Source organism: Rhincodon typus, chromosome 5, assembly GCF_021869965.1.
Source record: "Rhincodon typus isolate 14 chromosome 5, sRhiTyp1.1, whole genome shotgun sequence".
Classification (NCBI taxonomy): Eukaryota; Metazoa; Chordata; class Chondrichthyes; order Orectolobiformes; family Rhincodontidae; genus Rhincodon; species Rhincodon typus.
Window position 1 is genome coordinate 8,459,843 of NC_063336.1, and position 18,701 is coordinate 8,478,543.

Sequence of the window (18,701 nt, forward strand, 5' to 3'; positions counted from 1 at the left end):
TATGTAACAAGATCTCTGAACAGGCCAATTAGAAAATATGCAACATGTACAATCTGTTCCCATAAGACTATCCACCTATTGCAAGCATTACAATTTTTAATTCACTATGGGGTGGGGCATTTTTGGCTGGGCCAACATTTATTGCCCTAGGTGCCCATGAGAAGATGGTGAGCTGCCTTGTTGAACCACTGCAGTCCACGTACCAGGATTTTGACCCAACAACATTGAAGGAAAGGTGATGTGTTTCCAATTCAGGATGGTGAGTGGCTTTAAGGGAACTTAGAGCTGATGATCCTAAGCTTCCTTTACTCTTCTAGATGGAAATGGAAGGTGCTGTCATAGCAGCTTTGAATTTCTGCAGTGTATATTGTAGGTGATAGACACAGCTGTTACTGAGGTGGAGGAGGCAGTGGATGTTTGTGGGTTTGGTGCTAATTAAGCAAGCTGCTTTGACCTGGATGGTGTCAAGCTTGAGTTTACAGAGTTGCACTCATCCAGGGAAGTGGGGAGTATGTCATCACACTCCTGTCTTGTGCCAAGTAGGTGGCAGACAGGCTTTGCGGAGTCAGGTGGTGAGTTACCCGCCACAGTATTCCTGGACCAGCTCTGCTCTTGAAGCCATTGTACTTATATAGCTAGTCCAGTTCAGTTTCTGGTGAATGGTAACCTCAGAACATTGATAGTGGGGGAAATTCAGTGATAGCAATGCCATTAAATGTCAAGGGACAATAACTAGATCACCTTTTGTTGGAGATGGTCATTGCCTAGCATTTACTTAACGCAAGTATTACCTGCTACCTTTCAGCCCAAGCCTGGATATTTTGCAGGGTCTTGTTCCATTTGAACATTGACTGCTTCAGTATCTGAGGAGCCGCAAATGGTACCGAACCTCGTGCAATCATCAAACGTCCACACTTTTGACCGAACAATATAGAGGGAAGATCTTTGTTGAAGCAGCTTTGGTGATTGGGACTAGGACTAGGACTAGGACATTTTGTAAGCTTTGTCTGAATTTGAAGCATTCCTTAAATAAGCAGATTATTAGTGTGTACAGTGCACAGATACATTCTCACCAATGCTCTGTACAACCAAAGGTTAACATCCCTAATTTTGACTTCAATTCTCTTCATTATAAAAAGGACAATATTAGCTTTCCTAATTACTTGTTGTACCTGCGTACTGACCTTTACAAATTTATGCACTAGGACACCCAGATCCTTCAGCAAATCAGAGCTCAGCAATCTCAGTATTTAAATTTTACCTGTGCTATTCTTCCTGCCAAAGTGGGCAATTTACCATTTTCTCTCATTATATTTCATTCGTCATACCTTTGCCCAGTCACAGTCTATCTATATCCTTTTGAAGCCTCCTTATGCCCGCTTCACAACTTACTTTTCTATCTTTGTGTCCTCATCAAATTTGGCAACTACAGCTTCGTATCCTTTACCCAAATTACTGAATATTTTTTTAAAAAATGGATGTCCCATCATAGAACCACTTTTTACCTTTTAGCAACCAGAATATCTGGACATTACTGTCTATTCTCTGCTTTATGTTGGCTAGCCAATCTTCTATCCCTGCCAATGTTTCTCCTTGCACCATGAGTTTTTATTTTCTCCAATAACCCTTGATGTGACACCTTATCAACTGCCTTCTGCAAATTCAAGTATAGTACATCTTCCAGTTCCCTTTTGAGGGGGTAACATGCTATGGACAAAGAACTAAAATAAATTGGTCAAACATTATTTCTCTTTCTCAAAACCATGTCCAATGTGCGATTTCCTGGAATTTCTTCCAAGTTCCCTGCTGTAACATATTTAGCACTTTTCCCTATGACAGAAGTCAAGGTAGTTGGCCAACAGTTTCCAGTCTTCTGCTTCCCTTCCTTTTTAAATAAAAGGTATTACACTTGCTATTTTTCGATCTAACTAAGACTTCTCAAAGTCTGGGGAATTTTGGAAAATTAAAAGCAATGCATCAATCATCTCACTGGCCAGTTCTTTTAAGACAAGGAGATATTGCAGGACCCAGTGGCGTGTCGGCCCACCACTCCTTAATTTGTTCAGTGATTGCGGTTTTCCTCAGTTCCACTCTCCCTTTCACTATATTATACAGCTATTTATGTTACTTGTAAGCATTGGTGAAGATTGATGCAAAATACCTATTGAATGTATCTGCCATAAACTCCATTATTAATTTCCCAGACTCCGATCCTATAGGATCAACGCTGACATTGCTAACACCATTTGCACAAATGTTTAACATGCTTTCTTAATTCTAGTTAGCTATTTTTGTGTTTGCAACTTTTTCCTCCTTATTAATCTTGTCATTCTTTGTTAGTCTTCAATATTCTGAACAATCCTCTGACCTGCCACTCATCTTCGTGCAACTTTTTTTTCTTGTTACCCATGGATTGTGGGCCCTTCCCTTGAAATTTTTGATTCTTACTGGAATGGATCTATTGTGGATTCTGAAATGTGCTCTTTAATGTCTGCCGCTGCATCGCTGTTAACCTATCCCCTAACTTAGTTTGCCAGTTCACTTTAGACAGCTCTCCTTTCATGATCTAATTTAAGTTTAAAATACTAGCGTTGGACCCACTCTTTCTCTAACTCAAAATTTAAAAATAAAAAGTTTTAATTGCCACAACCTAGGGGTGCCTTCATTGAGATCATTAATTAATCCCATCTCAGCACCATACCAGATCTAGTGTAAAAACCGAAAGAACTGCAGATGCTGTAAATCAGGAACAAAAACAAAGTTGCTGGACAAGCTCAGCAGGTCTGGCAGCATCCGTGAAGGAAAAAACAGTTAACATTTCAGGTCCAGTGACCCTTCCTCAGAACTGCTGAAACGTTAACTGTTTTTTTCCTTCACAGATGCTGCCAGACCTGCTGAGCTTTTCCAACAACTTTGTTTTCGTTCCAGATCTAGTACAGCCTTCTCTTTGACTGACTCCAGAAAATGCTGATCCAAGAAACTATCCAGTAAACATTCTACGAATTCCACATCAGGTAACTAATTTCCCCAGTTACGTAGCCTGCTGTAATATTAGCAGCACAGTTCAGGTGCCAATTTTTCCAGCCACTACTTTCGCAGCGCTGGTGCTAGTACTCCAGGAACCGGAACCCTTTTATCCTACACCACTGAGACGTACATTCACTTCTCTAATCCTTTAGCCCTATGCCAATTTGCACATAGCTCAGGCAATTAAGATCCACGTTTGGAGGTTCTGCTGCTTAGATTTGGTTTTTAGCTCTCACGTAGTAGAGCAAGGAGCAATTCTGACAGAATGCAAAAAACGAAGTTAGAAAAAAGTGAAAAGAGCACTTCCTTTCCCTTATTTCCCCACTTCATTTACCCAAATCCCAGCACTTTGATCAAACTGACACTTGGTGTCAAGTTTCACCATGATACTTGCACTTGTATGCTAGGAAACAAAACAGCTGTGTCAGCCCTGGGTACAGGAGAGAACAGTTTAAAATCGGTTTCCTTAATTATCTAGCTTTAACTGCCTCCAGTGAAGAACTTGAGTGCCCTTGTTAAGCCTGGATATGATTTCAAATTTAAAATAGGGGGTTTCAGTTCAATGTTGAAAAGAAATTAAGACTTACTTGACTGGTCCAGCTTACACCACGAGTTCAAAGTCACAAAAGGGAGGCAATGGCCTAGCGGTATTATCATTAGGCTATTAATCTAGAGACCCAGATAAAGTTGCTGGGTTCAAATCCTGTCACAGCAGATGGTGGAATTTCAAATCAATAAGAGTCTGGAATTAAGAATCTAATGACAACATGAAACAACTGTCAGAAAAACATCTGGTTCATTAATGTTCTTTAGAGAAGGAACACGTGACCATGACCTGTTCTGGCCTGCGACTCCAGACCCAAAACAATGTGGTTGACTTCTAACTGGCCAATAAATGCTGGTGTCACTGGTGACACCTACACCCTGTGAATTAAAAAAATTATCACCCCTCTCCATTCTAAGACTAAAGAACACTGTTCCCACGTTGTCTATATTTTGTTAGTGTGTCTTAAGTTGCAGGAGTTTACAGCAATTCTTAAGTTATATTTTTCACACAAGAACCAACTCACCTGCTCAGACCCAGAGACGGAAGAATCAAAACCATGAAGATAAGGAAGGTATAGCATTTGTGCATCGTGGTTCGATTTTCCCCTGATCTGAAAAAGATACACGAGTGATTAGAACTTGCACAGAAATTTGTAAGCCTCTGTCATAGTATATTCGTCTCGATAAACTTGAGCACCACTGTACAATGGGGGCTCTGTATTATTGGAAATAGCCATCTTTTAAATAAGGTATTCCCCTAACCAACAGATGTTACCATTTGGTGATTGATAGAATTTCAAAAACAAAAAGGAGAGGTTTCCTGCTGACCTGGTTTATATTTACTTCTCAATGAATATCACTATTGGTTCATCTTTTAGAAATCAAGCTACTGTAATTGTGGGCACTTGATATGTACAAATTGTCTGCATTTTTGGTACAGTCCAACAGTGAAGATACTTGAAAAGAACGTTAGTGGCCGACAAGCGCTCAGCACATTCTGAAGTGCAAACGCAAAAGGGAAGTGTTTCAGTTCTCCCCTCTGACTAACTTGTGAACATCTATACTTTCCTATTATTCTCCTTGCTGTAACTAATGTGACCCAGCCCACTCTACATATATGTCTTTATTCAGCACACAATGCTCTTTGCTAGATGCTGCAATGAAAGGTAGGCCAAAGGATGACATTACGAGGGCTGACATAAGCCTGGTGGGTCTTAAGGACAGTCTAAATGAAGTATTTTCAGACGGGAATTCCAGAAGGTTGAGGGTATGACACGGTAACAGGGAATCACATGTCAGCACCAGAGGAATTGGTCAGTGGGAGGGAGAGACATTGTCAGGCTGGAGGAAAGCAGACATGGAGTTGAACAGGCCATGAAAGGAACGTGAAGATTAGACGGGGGAAGGGGGCCAACTAAGTGATAGTACATTCACTTCCCTTCTCCAAGTCAATATATATAGTAAACAATTGTGCCTTCAGTACTAATACCAGTGTCATTCCACCAGTCACAGGTTTCCATCTTGAGGCACTCCCATTATCCCAACACTGCTTTCCATTTAGTTAGCCGATCCTACATTAATGCTAAAATATAACGTTCAACATCATGAACTCAAGTTGTAACCTTTCACGCAGGATCTTATCAAGTGCCTTTTGGAAATCCAAATATATTACATCGATTGGCTCTAACCTGCATATTACCTCAAGAATTTTAATAAATTTGTAAGACATGAACTTCCCTGCATGAAACCATACTAATTCTGTTTGATTATAGTGTGCATTTCTAATCTTTCTCATGGCTACTTCTGCCAATTTCATTTTCCCAAACTGAGAAAACTAAAGCAACCCATGATTCATGAACTGTCTTGTTTCACTAGTTATTCTTTGACCTACAGTGTAGTGACTATTAGAGTCTATAGACGACTACCAATGTCTTCCTCCCATTATTTCTTACTTCCATTCATGCAGCTTCTATATTTTGCTATCCAAGCTAGTTTCTGGCCATCATAAAAAAGTGACTTCACTACCTTTTCCTCTTTTGTGCGTCCTTTCAAAAATGGAACATAACCCTGCATATTCAATTCCCATGATGTGGAGGTGCTGGTGCTTGACTGGGGTGGACAAAGTCAGAAGTCACACGATACCAGGGTTTAGTCTAACATGTTTATTTGAAATCCCAAGCTTGGAGTGTTCAAAGCTTGAGATTTCAAATAAACCTGTTGGGCCATATCCTGGTGTCATGTGACTTCTGACCTTATTTAGTTCCCAGCTTTGATCTCATTGGAACAATGTTTTCACAATGGCTATAAGATCATACGTATTAATTTGTATTTGTGCTAACGCATTTATTTTGTTCCAAATGCTACGTGGATGTAGGAGCCACTAATTTTGATTCTTTTGCCACTTCAGTCCCCTTGGATCCCATTTGCAGCTTTGTTTCGTGTTTGTACACTTGGTCTCTTCCGGTCTCACTGTGGGTATCATTACAAATGGAAGCAGAAGAGAAGTCAATGATTTGCTTGCACTTGTTGGAGGTGATCTTAGAGGGATAAAGGGTTTTTAAGGAAATGCTTGGTACAAGGGGAAAGTTGTCCAGAGTCTAAAGGTTGCCTAATAGGACTGTAATCAAATCATTCAAAAGGTATACATGTAGAACGATGGAAATCTAGACATCATTACATTTTTCCTTTTATAAGCCATCTATTTACAAACATTTTATTTGCTATTACCACTAGGACGAATTGCTAACTACTTAAGTGATTGTAAATTCATTTTTGTTTCTCCCTGTATAAAAACTTACCTCGTGCAGCAAGCGGCCCTCTTGTTTTCAGCTGCAGATGTGTGGAGGGAACGCGAGCCAGGAAGAAAGATAAATTCGGGCATTGGCTAAACCCGAAACACTACACGTGTAGTATCTCCCACCCGTCCTCCTCCTCTAACCAAAAAAAGACTGCGTGGAGGTTCGGTAAGGCAAGGCTTTTTTTTTATTATTCTTCTGGAAATCTAGAGTAGAGGGAATGGAAGCTAGGGCAGTTGCATGCTCTTCTTGCAGGATGTGGGAGGTAAGGGTCATTGCTGGTGTCCCCTCTGACTTCACCTGCGAGAAGTACACCCAACTCTAGCTCCTCAAAAACTGTGTTACAGAACTGGAACTGGAGCTGGAGCTGGATCTGGATGAACTCTGGATCATTCAGGAGGCTGAGGGGATGATAGAGAGGAGTTACAGGGAGGTGGTCACACCCAAGGTACAGGAAAAAGGTAGCTGGGTGACTGTCAGGAAGGGGAAAGGGAATAGGCAGACAGTGCAGGGATCCCCTGTGGCCATTCCCCTCAATAATAAGTATACTGTTTTGGATACAGTTGCAGGTTGAGGGGGGGGACCTACCAGGGGACGGCCATAGCGGACAGGTCTCTGGCACTGAGCCTGACCCTGTGGCACAGAAGGGAAGTGGGGAGAATAGAAGAGTAACTGTAGTGGGGGATTCAACAGTAAGAGGCACAGACAGGCAGTTCTGTGGACGCGAGCGAGACGAACAGATGGTATGTTGCCTCCCGGGTGCCAGGGTCCATGATGTCTCGGATCATATGTTCAAGATCCTTAAGGGGGAGGGTGAGCAACCAGCAGTCGTGGTACACATCGGTACCAATGACGTAAGGAGAAAGAGGACTGAGAATGTGAAAAACGAGTACAGGGAGTTAGGTTGGAAGCTGAAGTCCAGGACAAACAGGGTAGTTATCTCTGGATTACTACCAGTGCCACGTGATAACAAGGTAAGAAATAGGGAGAGAGTGCAGCTAAACACGTGGCTACAGGGCTGGTGTAGGAGGGAGGGCTTCCATTATGTGGATAGTTGCAGCACATTCTGTGGAAGGTGGGACCTGTACAGTAAGGACGGGTTGCACTTGAACCAGAAGGGCACAAATATCCTGGGAGGGAGGTTTGCTAGAGCTGTATGGGATGTTTTAAACTAGTTTGGCAGGGGGTGGGGAACCGGATTTATAATTCAGAGGATGAGGTATTTGGCCTTCCAACAGACACAACAGAGAGTGAGGTAGTTTATAAAGAAATGAGGTCGATGGAGCATAATTGCAGACACAGATGGTTTGAGGTGTGTATACTTCAATGCTAGAAGTATCAGAAATAAAGCGGATGAACTTAGAGCATGGGTCGGTACTTGGAACTACGATGTTGTGGCCATTACAGAAACTTGGGTAAATCAGGGAGAGGAATGGTTGTTGGAAGTTCTGGAATTTAGATGCTTTAAAAGAAACAGGGAGGGTGGAAAAAAAGGTGGGGGAGTGGCATTGCTAGTCAGGGTAAGTATAGCAGCTACTGAAAGGCAGTTTGAGAATGATCTGTCTACAGAGTCAGTTTGGGTTGAGGTCAGGAACAAGAAAGGAGCAGTCACTTTGTTGGGTTTTTTTTTTTTTTTTAAAAAGAACAGACCCCCTAATAGTTGCAGAGAAGTAGAGGAGCGGATTAGGAGACAGATACTGGAAAGGTGCAGAAGTCACAGGGTTGTAGTCATGGGTGACTTCAACTTTCCAAATATTGATTGGAAGCATTTTAGTTGTAATAGTTTAAATGGAGCAGATTTTGTCCAGTGCGTTCAGGAAGGATTCCTGACACAATATGTAAATAGACCAACATGAGGAGGCGCCACTTTGGATTTGGTGCTTGGCAACGAACCAGGCCAAGTGTCAGACCTGTTGGTAGGAGAGCATTTTGGCAGTAGCGATCATAACTCTTTCTTCCACGATAGTCATGGATAAGGATAGGTACATACGGCAGGGTAAAGTTTACAATTGGGGGAAGGGTAATTACAATTCAGTTAGGCAAGAACCGGGTAACATAAATTGGGAACAGATGCTGTCAAGGAAGAGCACCACAGAAATGTGGAGACTGTTTAAGGAATGCATACTGCATGTGCTCGATACGTTTGTCCCTAGCAGGCAGAGAAGATGCGGTCAAGTGAGGGAGCCATGGTTCTCGAGAGAGGTCAAACGACTGGTTAAGAGGAAGAAGGCGGCTTATGCAAGGTTTAGGAAAAGAGGAATGGAAAAGGCTCTAGAGGGATACAAGTTAGCCAGGAAGGAGCTGAAGAAAGGGCTTAGGAGAGCTACAAGGGGGCATGAGAAAACCTTGGCGGATAGGATCAAGGAAAACTCCAAGGCTTTTTACACGTATTTGCAGAACAAGAGAATGAGCAGAGAAAGGGTAGAGCCGATCAAGAATTGTAAAGGGAATTTGTGCACAGAGCCGAAAGAGATAGGAGAGGTCCTTAAATGAATACTTTTCTTCAGTATTCACAACTGAGAGGGACCTAGTTGTAGAGGAGGACGTTGTGAAACAGGCAGGTAGGCTAGAAGAGGTTGAGGTTAGTGAAGAAGATGTGCTAGGAATTCTGAGCAAGTTGAAGATAGACAAGTCCCCTGGGTCTGATGGAATTTATCCAAGGATTCTGTGGGAAGCGAGGGAAGAGATCGCAGGGCCTTTGGCGATGATCTTTTCATCCTCACTGTCCATGGGTATAGTGCCAGAAGATTGGAAAGAGGCAAATGTCATTCCCTTGTTCAAAAAAAGGGAACAGGGATAACCCCGGAAATTACAGGCCAGTTAGTCTTACGTCAGTGGTGGGCAAATTATTGGAAAGGGCTCTGACAGACAGGATTTACGATCACTTGGAAAGGCACAGTTTGATTCGTGATAGTCAGCATGGATTTGTGAGGAGTAGATCATGCCTCATAAACCTTACTGAATTCTTTGAAGAGGTGACCAAACACGTGGATGAAGGTGGAGCAGTGGATGGGGTTTACATGGATTTAAGTAAGGCGTTTGATAAGGTTCCCCATGGTAGGCTCATGCAGAAGGTAAGGTGGCATGGGATAGGGGGAAATGTGGCAGATTAGATTCAGAATTGGCTGACCCTTAAAAGACAGTGTGGTAGTGGACGGAAAATATTCAACATGGTGCTCAGTTATGAGTGGTGTACCACAAGGATCTGTTCTGGGTCCTCTTCTATTTGTGATTTTTGTAAATGATTTGGATGAAGGAGTGGAAGGGTGGATTAGCAAGTTCACGGACGATACGAACGTGGGTCACGTTATGGGCAGTACGGAGGCTGTTCTAGGTTACAAAGGGACATTGATAGAATGCAGAGCTGGGCTGAGAAGTGGCAGATGGAGTTTAACACTGAAAAGTGAGAGGTGACTCATTTTGGAAGGACAAACTTGAAAGGAGAATACAGGGTTAACGGAAAGATTCTTGGCAGTGTGGAGGAGCAGAGGGATCTTGGCGTTCATGTTCACAGTTCCGTGAGAGCTGCCACCCAAGTGGATAGAGTTAAGAAGGTGTATGGTGTGTTAGCTTTCATTAATAGAGGGATTGAGTTCAAGAGCCGTGAAGTTATGCTCTGGCTATACAAAAGCCTAGTTCGGCCACATCTGGAGTATTGTGTTCAGTTCTGGTCACCTCATTACAGGAAATATGTAGAAGCGTTAGAAAAGGTGCAGAGGAGATTTACCAGGATGTTGCCTGGAATGGAGGGAAGGTCTTACGAGGAAAGTTGAGAGAGCTAGGGCTTTTCTCTTTAGAACGACAAAGGATGAGAGGTGACTTGATCAAAATGATCAGAGGTATAGATAGAGTAGACAGCCAGAGACTTTTTCCTAGGGAGGAGGTTGCTTTTACAAGGGGACATAGTTTTAAAGTGAGTGGAGGTAGATATCGGGGAGATGTCAGAGGTAGGTTCTTTACTCAGCGTGGTAGGGGCGTGGAATGCATTGGCGGAGAGGGTAGTGGAGTCGGCCTCATTAGGGGCATTTAAGTGGCTATTAGATAGGCATATGGATGATAGTGTAAAGGTAGTGGTGGAGGTTAGATAGACCTTAGGTTTAGAGTAAAAGTTCGGCACAACATCGTGGGCCGAAGGGCGTGTACTGTGCTGTACTGTTCTATGTTCTATATTTACCTGCATACCACATCAATTCTGATTCAATAATATTTCTCAGCATTCTAGAGATTAGGGGTGAAAAGTGGGTAGTGGGCAGGAGAACCTAAACTTCAGGCATGAAGTTTATGCGATGCTTATACTTGACGTTCATCTTGCAAGACTAACTTTGAGATTCTGCAAAGATAGATAATATCATCAAGTTTGATAGTAAGTGTGAGCTGCCAAAGCTCAAGTTGTATCAAGTTATGATAAGTATGCATTATGGTGACAAATGGTCTCCAAAGTCTGAGTAAATTAAGGAAATAAAGACTTTGAGGCAATGCATGTGCCATCTAGATCAAGTGAAGCACATACAATGATTTGAAAAACTGAACTGGGTCAGCATTTATTGCCTGTCCCTAGTTGCCTTGAGATGGTGGCGAGTGGCCTTCTTGAATCACTGCAGTTCATTTGCTGTAGGTAGACTGACAATACTGTTAGGGAGGGAGTCCCAGGATTTTGACCCAGTGACACTAAAGGAATAGTGATCCCAAATTAGGATGGCAAGTCGCTTGGAGGGGAACTTGCAGGTAGTGATGTACCCATGCATTTGCTATCCTTGTCCTTCTAGATAGCAGTGGTTGTGTGTTTGGAAGGTGCTGTCCAAGGATCCTTGGTGAATTTCTGAAGTGTATCTTGTAGATAGTATACACACTGCTGCCACTAAGCATCGGTGGTGGATGGAATGAATGTTTGTGGTGCTAATCAAGTGGACTGCTGTGTCCTAGATAGTGTCAAGATTCAAATGTGGCTACAGCTATGTGCACTCAGGGAATTGGGGAATATTCCAGAAGTGGAGACCCTTCAGACAATCCTGATGGAGGAAGGACATGTAGGAGGATTCCATGGCGAAAAGAAGAGGCTGGAGCTGAAAACTAGAAATTGTGGAGCCAATATGCAACATCAGAAAAACTATGAATGTAAGTGTGAATAAATTGGACAAAGAGGAAAGAAAAAGTTTGATAGGAAAAGGCTGAAAATTCATCCAATGTGCATCAATTTCTATCCTTCCTGCTTTCAGTGACGGGAGTGGTGAGCGCGCGAGCCGGCGGCAGCAGGAAGGCAAGGTTTTCCTTATAAAAGCTTACCTTGTGAGCGTGCGGCCTTCTTGTTTTCAGCAGCGGGAGAGGTGAGCGCGCGAGCCAGGAAGTGAACTATTATATTCAGGCATTGTCTAAACCCGAAACACTACACGTGTAGTGTCTCCCACCCATCCTCCTCCTCTAACCAAAAATAAAGTGTGGAGGGTCGGAAAGGTAAGGTTCTTTGGGCAATCTAGAGTAGAGGGAATGGAAGCTAGGGCAGTTGCATGCTCCTCTTGTAGGATGTGGGAGGTAAGGGTCACTGCTAATGTCCCTTTTGGCTTTACCTGCGAGAAGTGCACCCAACTACAGCTCCTCACAAACCGTGTTAGGGTGCTGGAGCTGGATGAACTTGATCATTTGGGAGGCTGTGGGGGTGATAGAGAGGAGTTACAAGGTGGTGGTCACACACAAGGTACAGGACAAAGGTAGCGGGTTGATTGTCAGAAGTGGGGGGGGGGGGGTTGAAGGGAAGAGGCAGACACTGCAGGGATCCCCTGTGGCTGTTCCCCTCAATAATAAAGTATACCACTTTGGATACCGTTGTGGGGGACGACCTACCGGGGAAAGCCATAGCGGCCTGGTCTCTGGCACTGAGCCTGGCTCTGTGGCTCAGAAGGGAAGGAAGTGGGGGGGGGGGGGGGGGGGGAGCGGTAAGAATAGGAGAGCCATAGTTATAGGAAATTCACTGGTTAGGAGAACAGACAAGAGATTCTATGGTACCGAGCGTGACTCCCGGATGGTATGTTGCCTCCCGGGTGCTAAGGTCAGGGATGCCTTGGATTGAGTCTTCAGGATTCTTAAGGGGGAGGGAGAGCAGCCAGAAGTTGTGGTATACATCGTTACCAGTGACATAGCTAGGAAACGGGATGAGGACCTGAAAAGTGATACAGGGATTTAGAATGGAGGCTGAAAGCCAGGACAAGCAGAGTAGTAATCTCACTGGCTAGTGAGGCCAGAAACAGAGATTGAGTGCAGCTGAACACATGGCTACAGAGCTGGTGCAGGAGGGAGGGCTTCAGGTTTGTGGATCACTGGGATACCTTCTGGGGAAGGTGGGACCTGTATGGTTTGCACCTGAAGAATGGGTTGCACCTGAACTGGAGGGGCACCAATATCCTGGGCGGGAGGTTTGCTAGAGCTCTTCAGGAGGGTTTAAACTAGTTTGGTAGGGGGTTAGGAACCGGAGCTATAGATCAGAGGATGGGGTAGCCGGTGTACAGACAGATACAGCAAGCAGAGAATCTATGAGGATGGATAAGCAGTCAGTAGGGCAAAATGACAGTGTGACGGGTTGAGGTGCGTCTACTTCAATGCAAGTGTCAGGAATAAAGGGTGACGAACTTAGAGCATGGATCAGTACTTGGAACTACGATGTTGTGGCCATTACAGAGACTTGGATAACACAGGGGTAGGAATGGTTGATGGATGTTACGGGGTTATACAGGTTTCAAAAGAAATAGGGAGGGAGGTAAAAGTGGCATTGCTAATCAGGGATGATATCACAGCTGCAGAAAGGGAGATCGTCGAGGAGGGTTTCTCCACTGAGTCAGCATGGGTGGAAGTCAGAAACAGGAAAGGAGCAGTCACTTTATTGGGAGTTTTCTATAGATCCCCAATGGCAACAGACACTGAAGAACAGACTGGGAGACAGATTTTGGAAAGGTGCAGAACTAATAGAGTTGTTGCCATGGGTGACTTAAACTTCCCTCATATAGACTGGAACCTAAATGCAAATAGTTTGGATGGAGCAGATTTTGTCAGGTGTCCAAGAAGGATTTGACTCAATATGTAGTTAGGCTGACTAGAGGGGAGGCCATATTGGATTTGGTGCTTGGCAACAAACCAGGTCAGGTTTCAGATCTCTCGGGTGGGAGAGCATTTCGGTGAGTGATCACAACTTCCTGACCTTTACTATAGTCATGGAGAGGGATAGGAGCAGGCGGTATGGGAAAGTACTTAATTGGAGGAGGGGGAATTACAATGCTATTAGGCAAGAACTGCAGAGCATAAATTAGGATCAGATGTTCTCAGGGAAATGCATGACAGAAATCTGGAGGTTGCTTAGGGAGCAGTTGCTACAGGTACTGGATAGGTTTGTCCCACTGAGGAAAGGATGGTAAGGTGAGGGAACCTTGGATGACAAGACATGTGGAAAACCTAGTCAAGAGGAAGACTGAAGCTTACTTAAGGTTGAGGAAACAAGGATCGGACAGGGCTCTAGAGGTCTACAAAGGTAGCCAGGAAGGAACTGAATAATGGACTTAGAAGAGCTAGAATGGGGTATGAAAAACCTTGGCGGGTAGAATCAAGGCTTTCTACACTTACGTGAGGAACAAGAGGATGGCCAGAGTGAGGGTAGGGCCAATCAAGGACAGTGGAGGGAATTTGTGTGCGGCGTCAGGGGAGGTCCTTAATTAATACTTTACTTCAGTATTCACCAGTGAGAGGGACCTTGACGTTTGAGAGGACAGCATGAAACAGGCAGATATGGTCGAACAGGTTGATGTTAGGAAGGAGGATGTGCTAGAAATTTTGAAAGACATGAGGACAGACAAGTCCCCTGGGCCAGACGGGATATACTCAAGGTTAGTAATTTCACTTACTAACAGGGAAATTTGGCTGTCTGGATACAAAACTGGCTGTCCAATAGAAGACGGAGGGTCGTAGTGGATGGAAAGTATTCAGCCTAGAACTCGGTGACCAGTGGTGTTCTGCAGGGATCTGGGACCTCTGCTCTTTGTGATCTTTATAAATGACTTGGATGAGGAAGTAGAAGGGTGGGTTAGTAAGTTTTCTGATGACACGAAGGATGGAGGAGTTGTGGACAGCGTGGAGGGCTGTTGTAGGTTACAACGGGACATTGACAGGTTGCAGAGCTGGGCAAAGAAGTGGCAGATGGAATTCAACCCAGAAAAGTTTGAAGTGATTCCTTTTTTGAAGGTCAAATTTGAATGCAGAATACAGGGTTAATGGCAGGATTCTTGGCAGTGTGGAGGAACAGAGGGATCTTGAGGTCAACGTCCATAGATCCCTCAAAAGTTGCTACCCAAGTTGATAGGGTTGTAAAGGCATATGGTGTGTTGGCTTTCAATGGAAGGGGAATTGAGTTTAAGAGCCGTGAGGTTATGCTGCACCTCTATAAAACTCTGGCTAGACCACACTTGGAATATCGTCTTCAGTTCTGGTCACCTCCTCATTATAGGAAAGATGTAGAAGCTTTAGAGAGGGTGCAGAGGGGATTTACCAGGATGCTGCCTGGACCGGAGGGCAGGTCTTACGAGGAAAGGTTGAGGGAGCTAGGGTTTTTTTCATTGGAGCGAAGGAGGATGAGAGGTGACTTGATAGAGGTGTACAAGATAATGAGAGGCATAGATAGAGTGGATAGTCAAGAGATTTTTCCCCAGGGCGGAAATGATTATTACGAAGGGGCATAATTTTAAGGTGATTGGAGGAAGGTATAGGGGAGATGTCAGAGGTAGGTTCTTCATAAAGTGGTGGGCGTGTGGAATGCACTGCCAGCAGTGGTAGTGGAGTCAGATACTTTAGAGACTTTTAAGTGACTATTGGATAGGCACATGGAGGATAGTAAAATGTAGGGTAGATTGATTTTAGTAGGATAATAGGTCGACAACATTGTGGGCCGAAGGGCCTGTACTGTGCTGTTCTATATTCTCTTGCCTTGATCTGATCCAAGTCTCTTACTCGATTTTATTTCTGGGGATAGACAGTCCACCAAAATCAATTCCAAATGCAATTCCCAGAATTACCTTTAAAAAAAGTACAATAAGTTTACAAGAATGATACCTGGACTTTACAGTTAAGTTACAAGGAGAGATTATATAATTTTTTTCTAATTTAGAAGAGCAAGGGATGATCGGATTGAACCTTCAAGATATTAACAAAAGACAGGGTAGATAAAGAGAAATTATGCTCACTGGTTGGGTATTCTAGGAGGCAGAGTCTGAGAATTAGGGCCAGACCGCAAATATGGGTTATAGACTAGGATTAAACACCCCACAGCTAAAACGTATAGCAAATATAATCATGACAGTGCATAGATCACTGAAAGTTGCCACCCAGGTTGATAGCGTTGTTAAGAAGGCGTACAGTATGTTAGGTTTTATTGGTAGAAGGATTGAGTTTCGGAGCCATGAGGTCATGTTGCAGCTGTACAAAACTCTGGTGCGGCCGCGCTTGGAGTATTGCATACAGTTCTGGTCACCGCATTATAGGAAGGATGTGGAAGCATTGGAAAGGGTGCAGAGGACATTTACCAGGATGTTGCCTGGTATGGAGGGAAGGTCTTATGAGGAAAGGCTGAGGGTCTTGAGGCTGTTTTCGTTAGAGAGAAGGTGACTTCATAGAGACATACAAGATGATCAGAGGATTAGATAGGGTGGACAGTGGGAGCCTTTTTCCTTGGATGGTGATGGCTAGCACGAGGGGACATATCTATCACCCCTCAATTTAAAGCTATAGGACAGATGTCAGAGGTAGGTTCTTTACTCGGAGAGTAGTAAGGGCGTGGAATGCCCTGCCTGCAAAAATAGTAGACTCGCCCACTTTAAGGGCATTTAAATGGTCATTGGATAAACATATGGATGATAATGGAATAGTTTAGGTTAGATGGGCTTCAGATTGGTTTCACAGGTTGGCGCAACATCGAGGGCCGAAGGGCCTGTACTGCGCTATAATGTTCTATGTTCTATGACAGATACTACAGATTTTTCAGCAATGCCCTCCAGCTGGTAATGACGTTTTGGGTCATCAAATCTCATTAGACCTCACAAGGGCTTACAATATTTCACTTTTGCTGACATGGCCTTGAAACTTCTTCACAAGAACCGACGTATAATGAACTGCTTCCAAAACAGGTTTCATTCTGATTGATCGCCACCCTGCTCCCTTGGTCTACGCTCCACTGGACTCAAACTGCATTATAAGTACTCAGCTGCAAACAGAGCTCCAGCTTTTTCACTGGTAGCAAGCCTCACCAAACTAAAACTGCCCCTAGGCTGTTCCTTGAGCTGCATCCAGCCAATACTACTTGTTGGCTTCTACAGCTGGAGACTTTTTGTTTTAAATCAGCTCCCACAGCTCGAGACTTCAGAATCTTCACTTCAAACAGTTATTCAGTTGCTCTAGGACTTCCCTAAATCCTCCCTACACAAATCCCACGTAGTTCAGCTGCCTTCTTTAACAGCAGCATTGCCATCCATGAAATGTGCAGTTTTTGTCTCTTCAAATGACTAACTTTGAACTCCTCTACAGCGACCCCCAAAAATATCCTTAGTGACCAACTTGCAATTAGCCTTCCCCCAACTGCTGAGCAGAACTGGAGGTTCCCACCTGACAACTCTTGGCACCGTTTGTTCCATAAATATTATCAATCTTTACACAATAAAGTATACAAAGTAAAAGATTTCACAGATTGCGAACATTACACAAACAAACAACGAGGACTCCAACTCAGCAAATTTTATACCATTTTCACAGGCATATAGAATAGAAAACTTGGTTAAAAATTGAAATACGCACAATAGAAATGCAGAATTAAAATGAAAATACCTTGTCCAATGCGCTTCAAAAAATCCTGAGTAGTAAACAATGGTTGGGAGAAGTGCAGAGAAACACCATAGCAGGAGTGTTGGAAAAAACTGCGTAATGATGGGATTCTGCAAGAAAGGTGAAAAGAAAATAGGTTAAATGTTCTTGATACATAGAGTCAAGAGGTTGAAAGATCAGGATAATTTGTGACAATTAGTCCTGAACAAGATGCAAGTTCTGCTGGTAACCCCCACCTACCAACCTAAAGGCATGTTTACCCAAACCAATGAAACCATAACAGACAACCATCAATAGCTCATTTGTGTGAACTCAAGTCACTCCCAGATTGCAGAAAAAGGACTTTCAGTTAAAAATTAATTCCTGGGTCATGCTTAAGAATTACAGGATGAAGCATACCAAAGTTAAAAGGCATCAGGTATTATTGATTTTCAGTTATCCATGCATTAGGCTGAATGGCTTAGAGTTTTGACAATTTCCACAAAGTTGGTGATAACTAGAGGATCACCCTTAAAACATGCACATTTTGTGGATGCTTGGTAGCACAGAACTTCAGTAATGCTGAAAAGAGAAAGAACATTGCCGAAACTTTTCGCCTTTCATTCACCAGGTGAATTTACAAAAATACTAATAAAGGAGAAAAATAATATTTTACTGTACAAGGAGAAATTGATTGGTTGGAAAATGGACTCTGATTGGTAGGGGTGTTGCCATGGAGAACACAGCTAGCCAGTTAACTGTCAGGCTTTAAATTTTAAACCAGGCAAGTTGATTTTGATTGAACAAAAGCAAATTGCTGGAAAAGCTCAGCAGGTCCAGCAGCATCTGTTAATGTTTCAGGTATGGTGGCCCTTCGTCAGAACTGTGTTCTGCAACAAAATTCACAGTTCTGAGGAAGGGCCTCAGACCCAAAATGTTAATGCTGACTTTTCTTCACAGATGCTGCCAGACTCGCTGAGCTTTTCCAACAACTTCTGCTTTTGTTCCTGATTTACAGCAGCTGCAGTTCTCGGTTTTTATTTGGACTTCGATTGATTAGGGCATTGCTGAGAAATGCACCTGGGAAAAAGCTGTCAGCTATTCTGTCGAGCCCAAACTGGTGCAGTATGTACACATACTCCTTCAGTCTTCAAAGAACAAGATCCTGTGCATTAATTTCTCCATTTGGCTTTCAGTAACATGCAAGTGCAAGCCCAACTAACAGTCCTAAATTGGTTGTCAGCACAATTCCTCATACAACTAGACAGAGAAACCTGGAAATAGATATCAGTACATTTGACAGAGAGACTGGAATTGTCATCTTTAACAAGCATGATTATAGCAACAAAATTCACACTATTCTTAATCATTAGTCCAAATTTGTAGCTATTGGACCTGCAGTATCACCAGTCTTATGCAAGGACTCCTTAAAAAGCAAGGTAACAAAGTGCTGCTGGACTTGTGTTAAGAGCAATGAACTGCGCAGAGCAAAATACAGAATAGGTTTTG

The 18,701-nt window shown here is 43.3% G+C and overlaps 1 protein-coding gene across 11 annotated transcripts in view; it reads right to left on the reverse strand.

Moving 5' to 3' along the window:
- Positions 1–18,701, reverse strand: part of LOC109928772 (CSC1-like protein 2) — a 213,172-nt gene that overhangs the window by 30,579 nt on the left and 163,892 nt on the right. For all 11 annotated transcript variants that reach the window (XM_048596481.1, XM_048596491.1, XM_048596486.1 and 8 more), the window contains 2 exons: positions 17,217–17,323; positions 4,098–4,184 (listed from right to left, as the gene is read on the reverse strand). In XM_048596481.1, the coding sequence (XP_048452438.1) occupies positions 4,098–4,184; positions 17,217–17,323 (194 nt within the window). The remainder of the gene's footprint in view (positions 1–4,097; positions 4,185–17,216; positions 17,324–18,701) is intronic.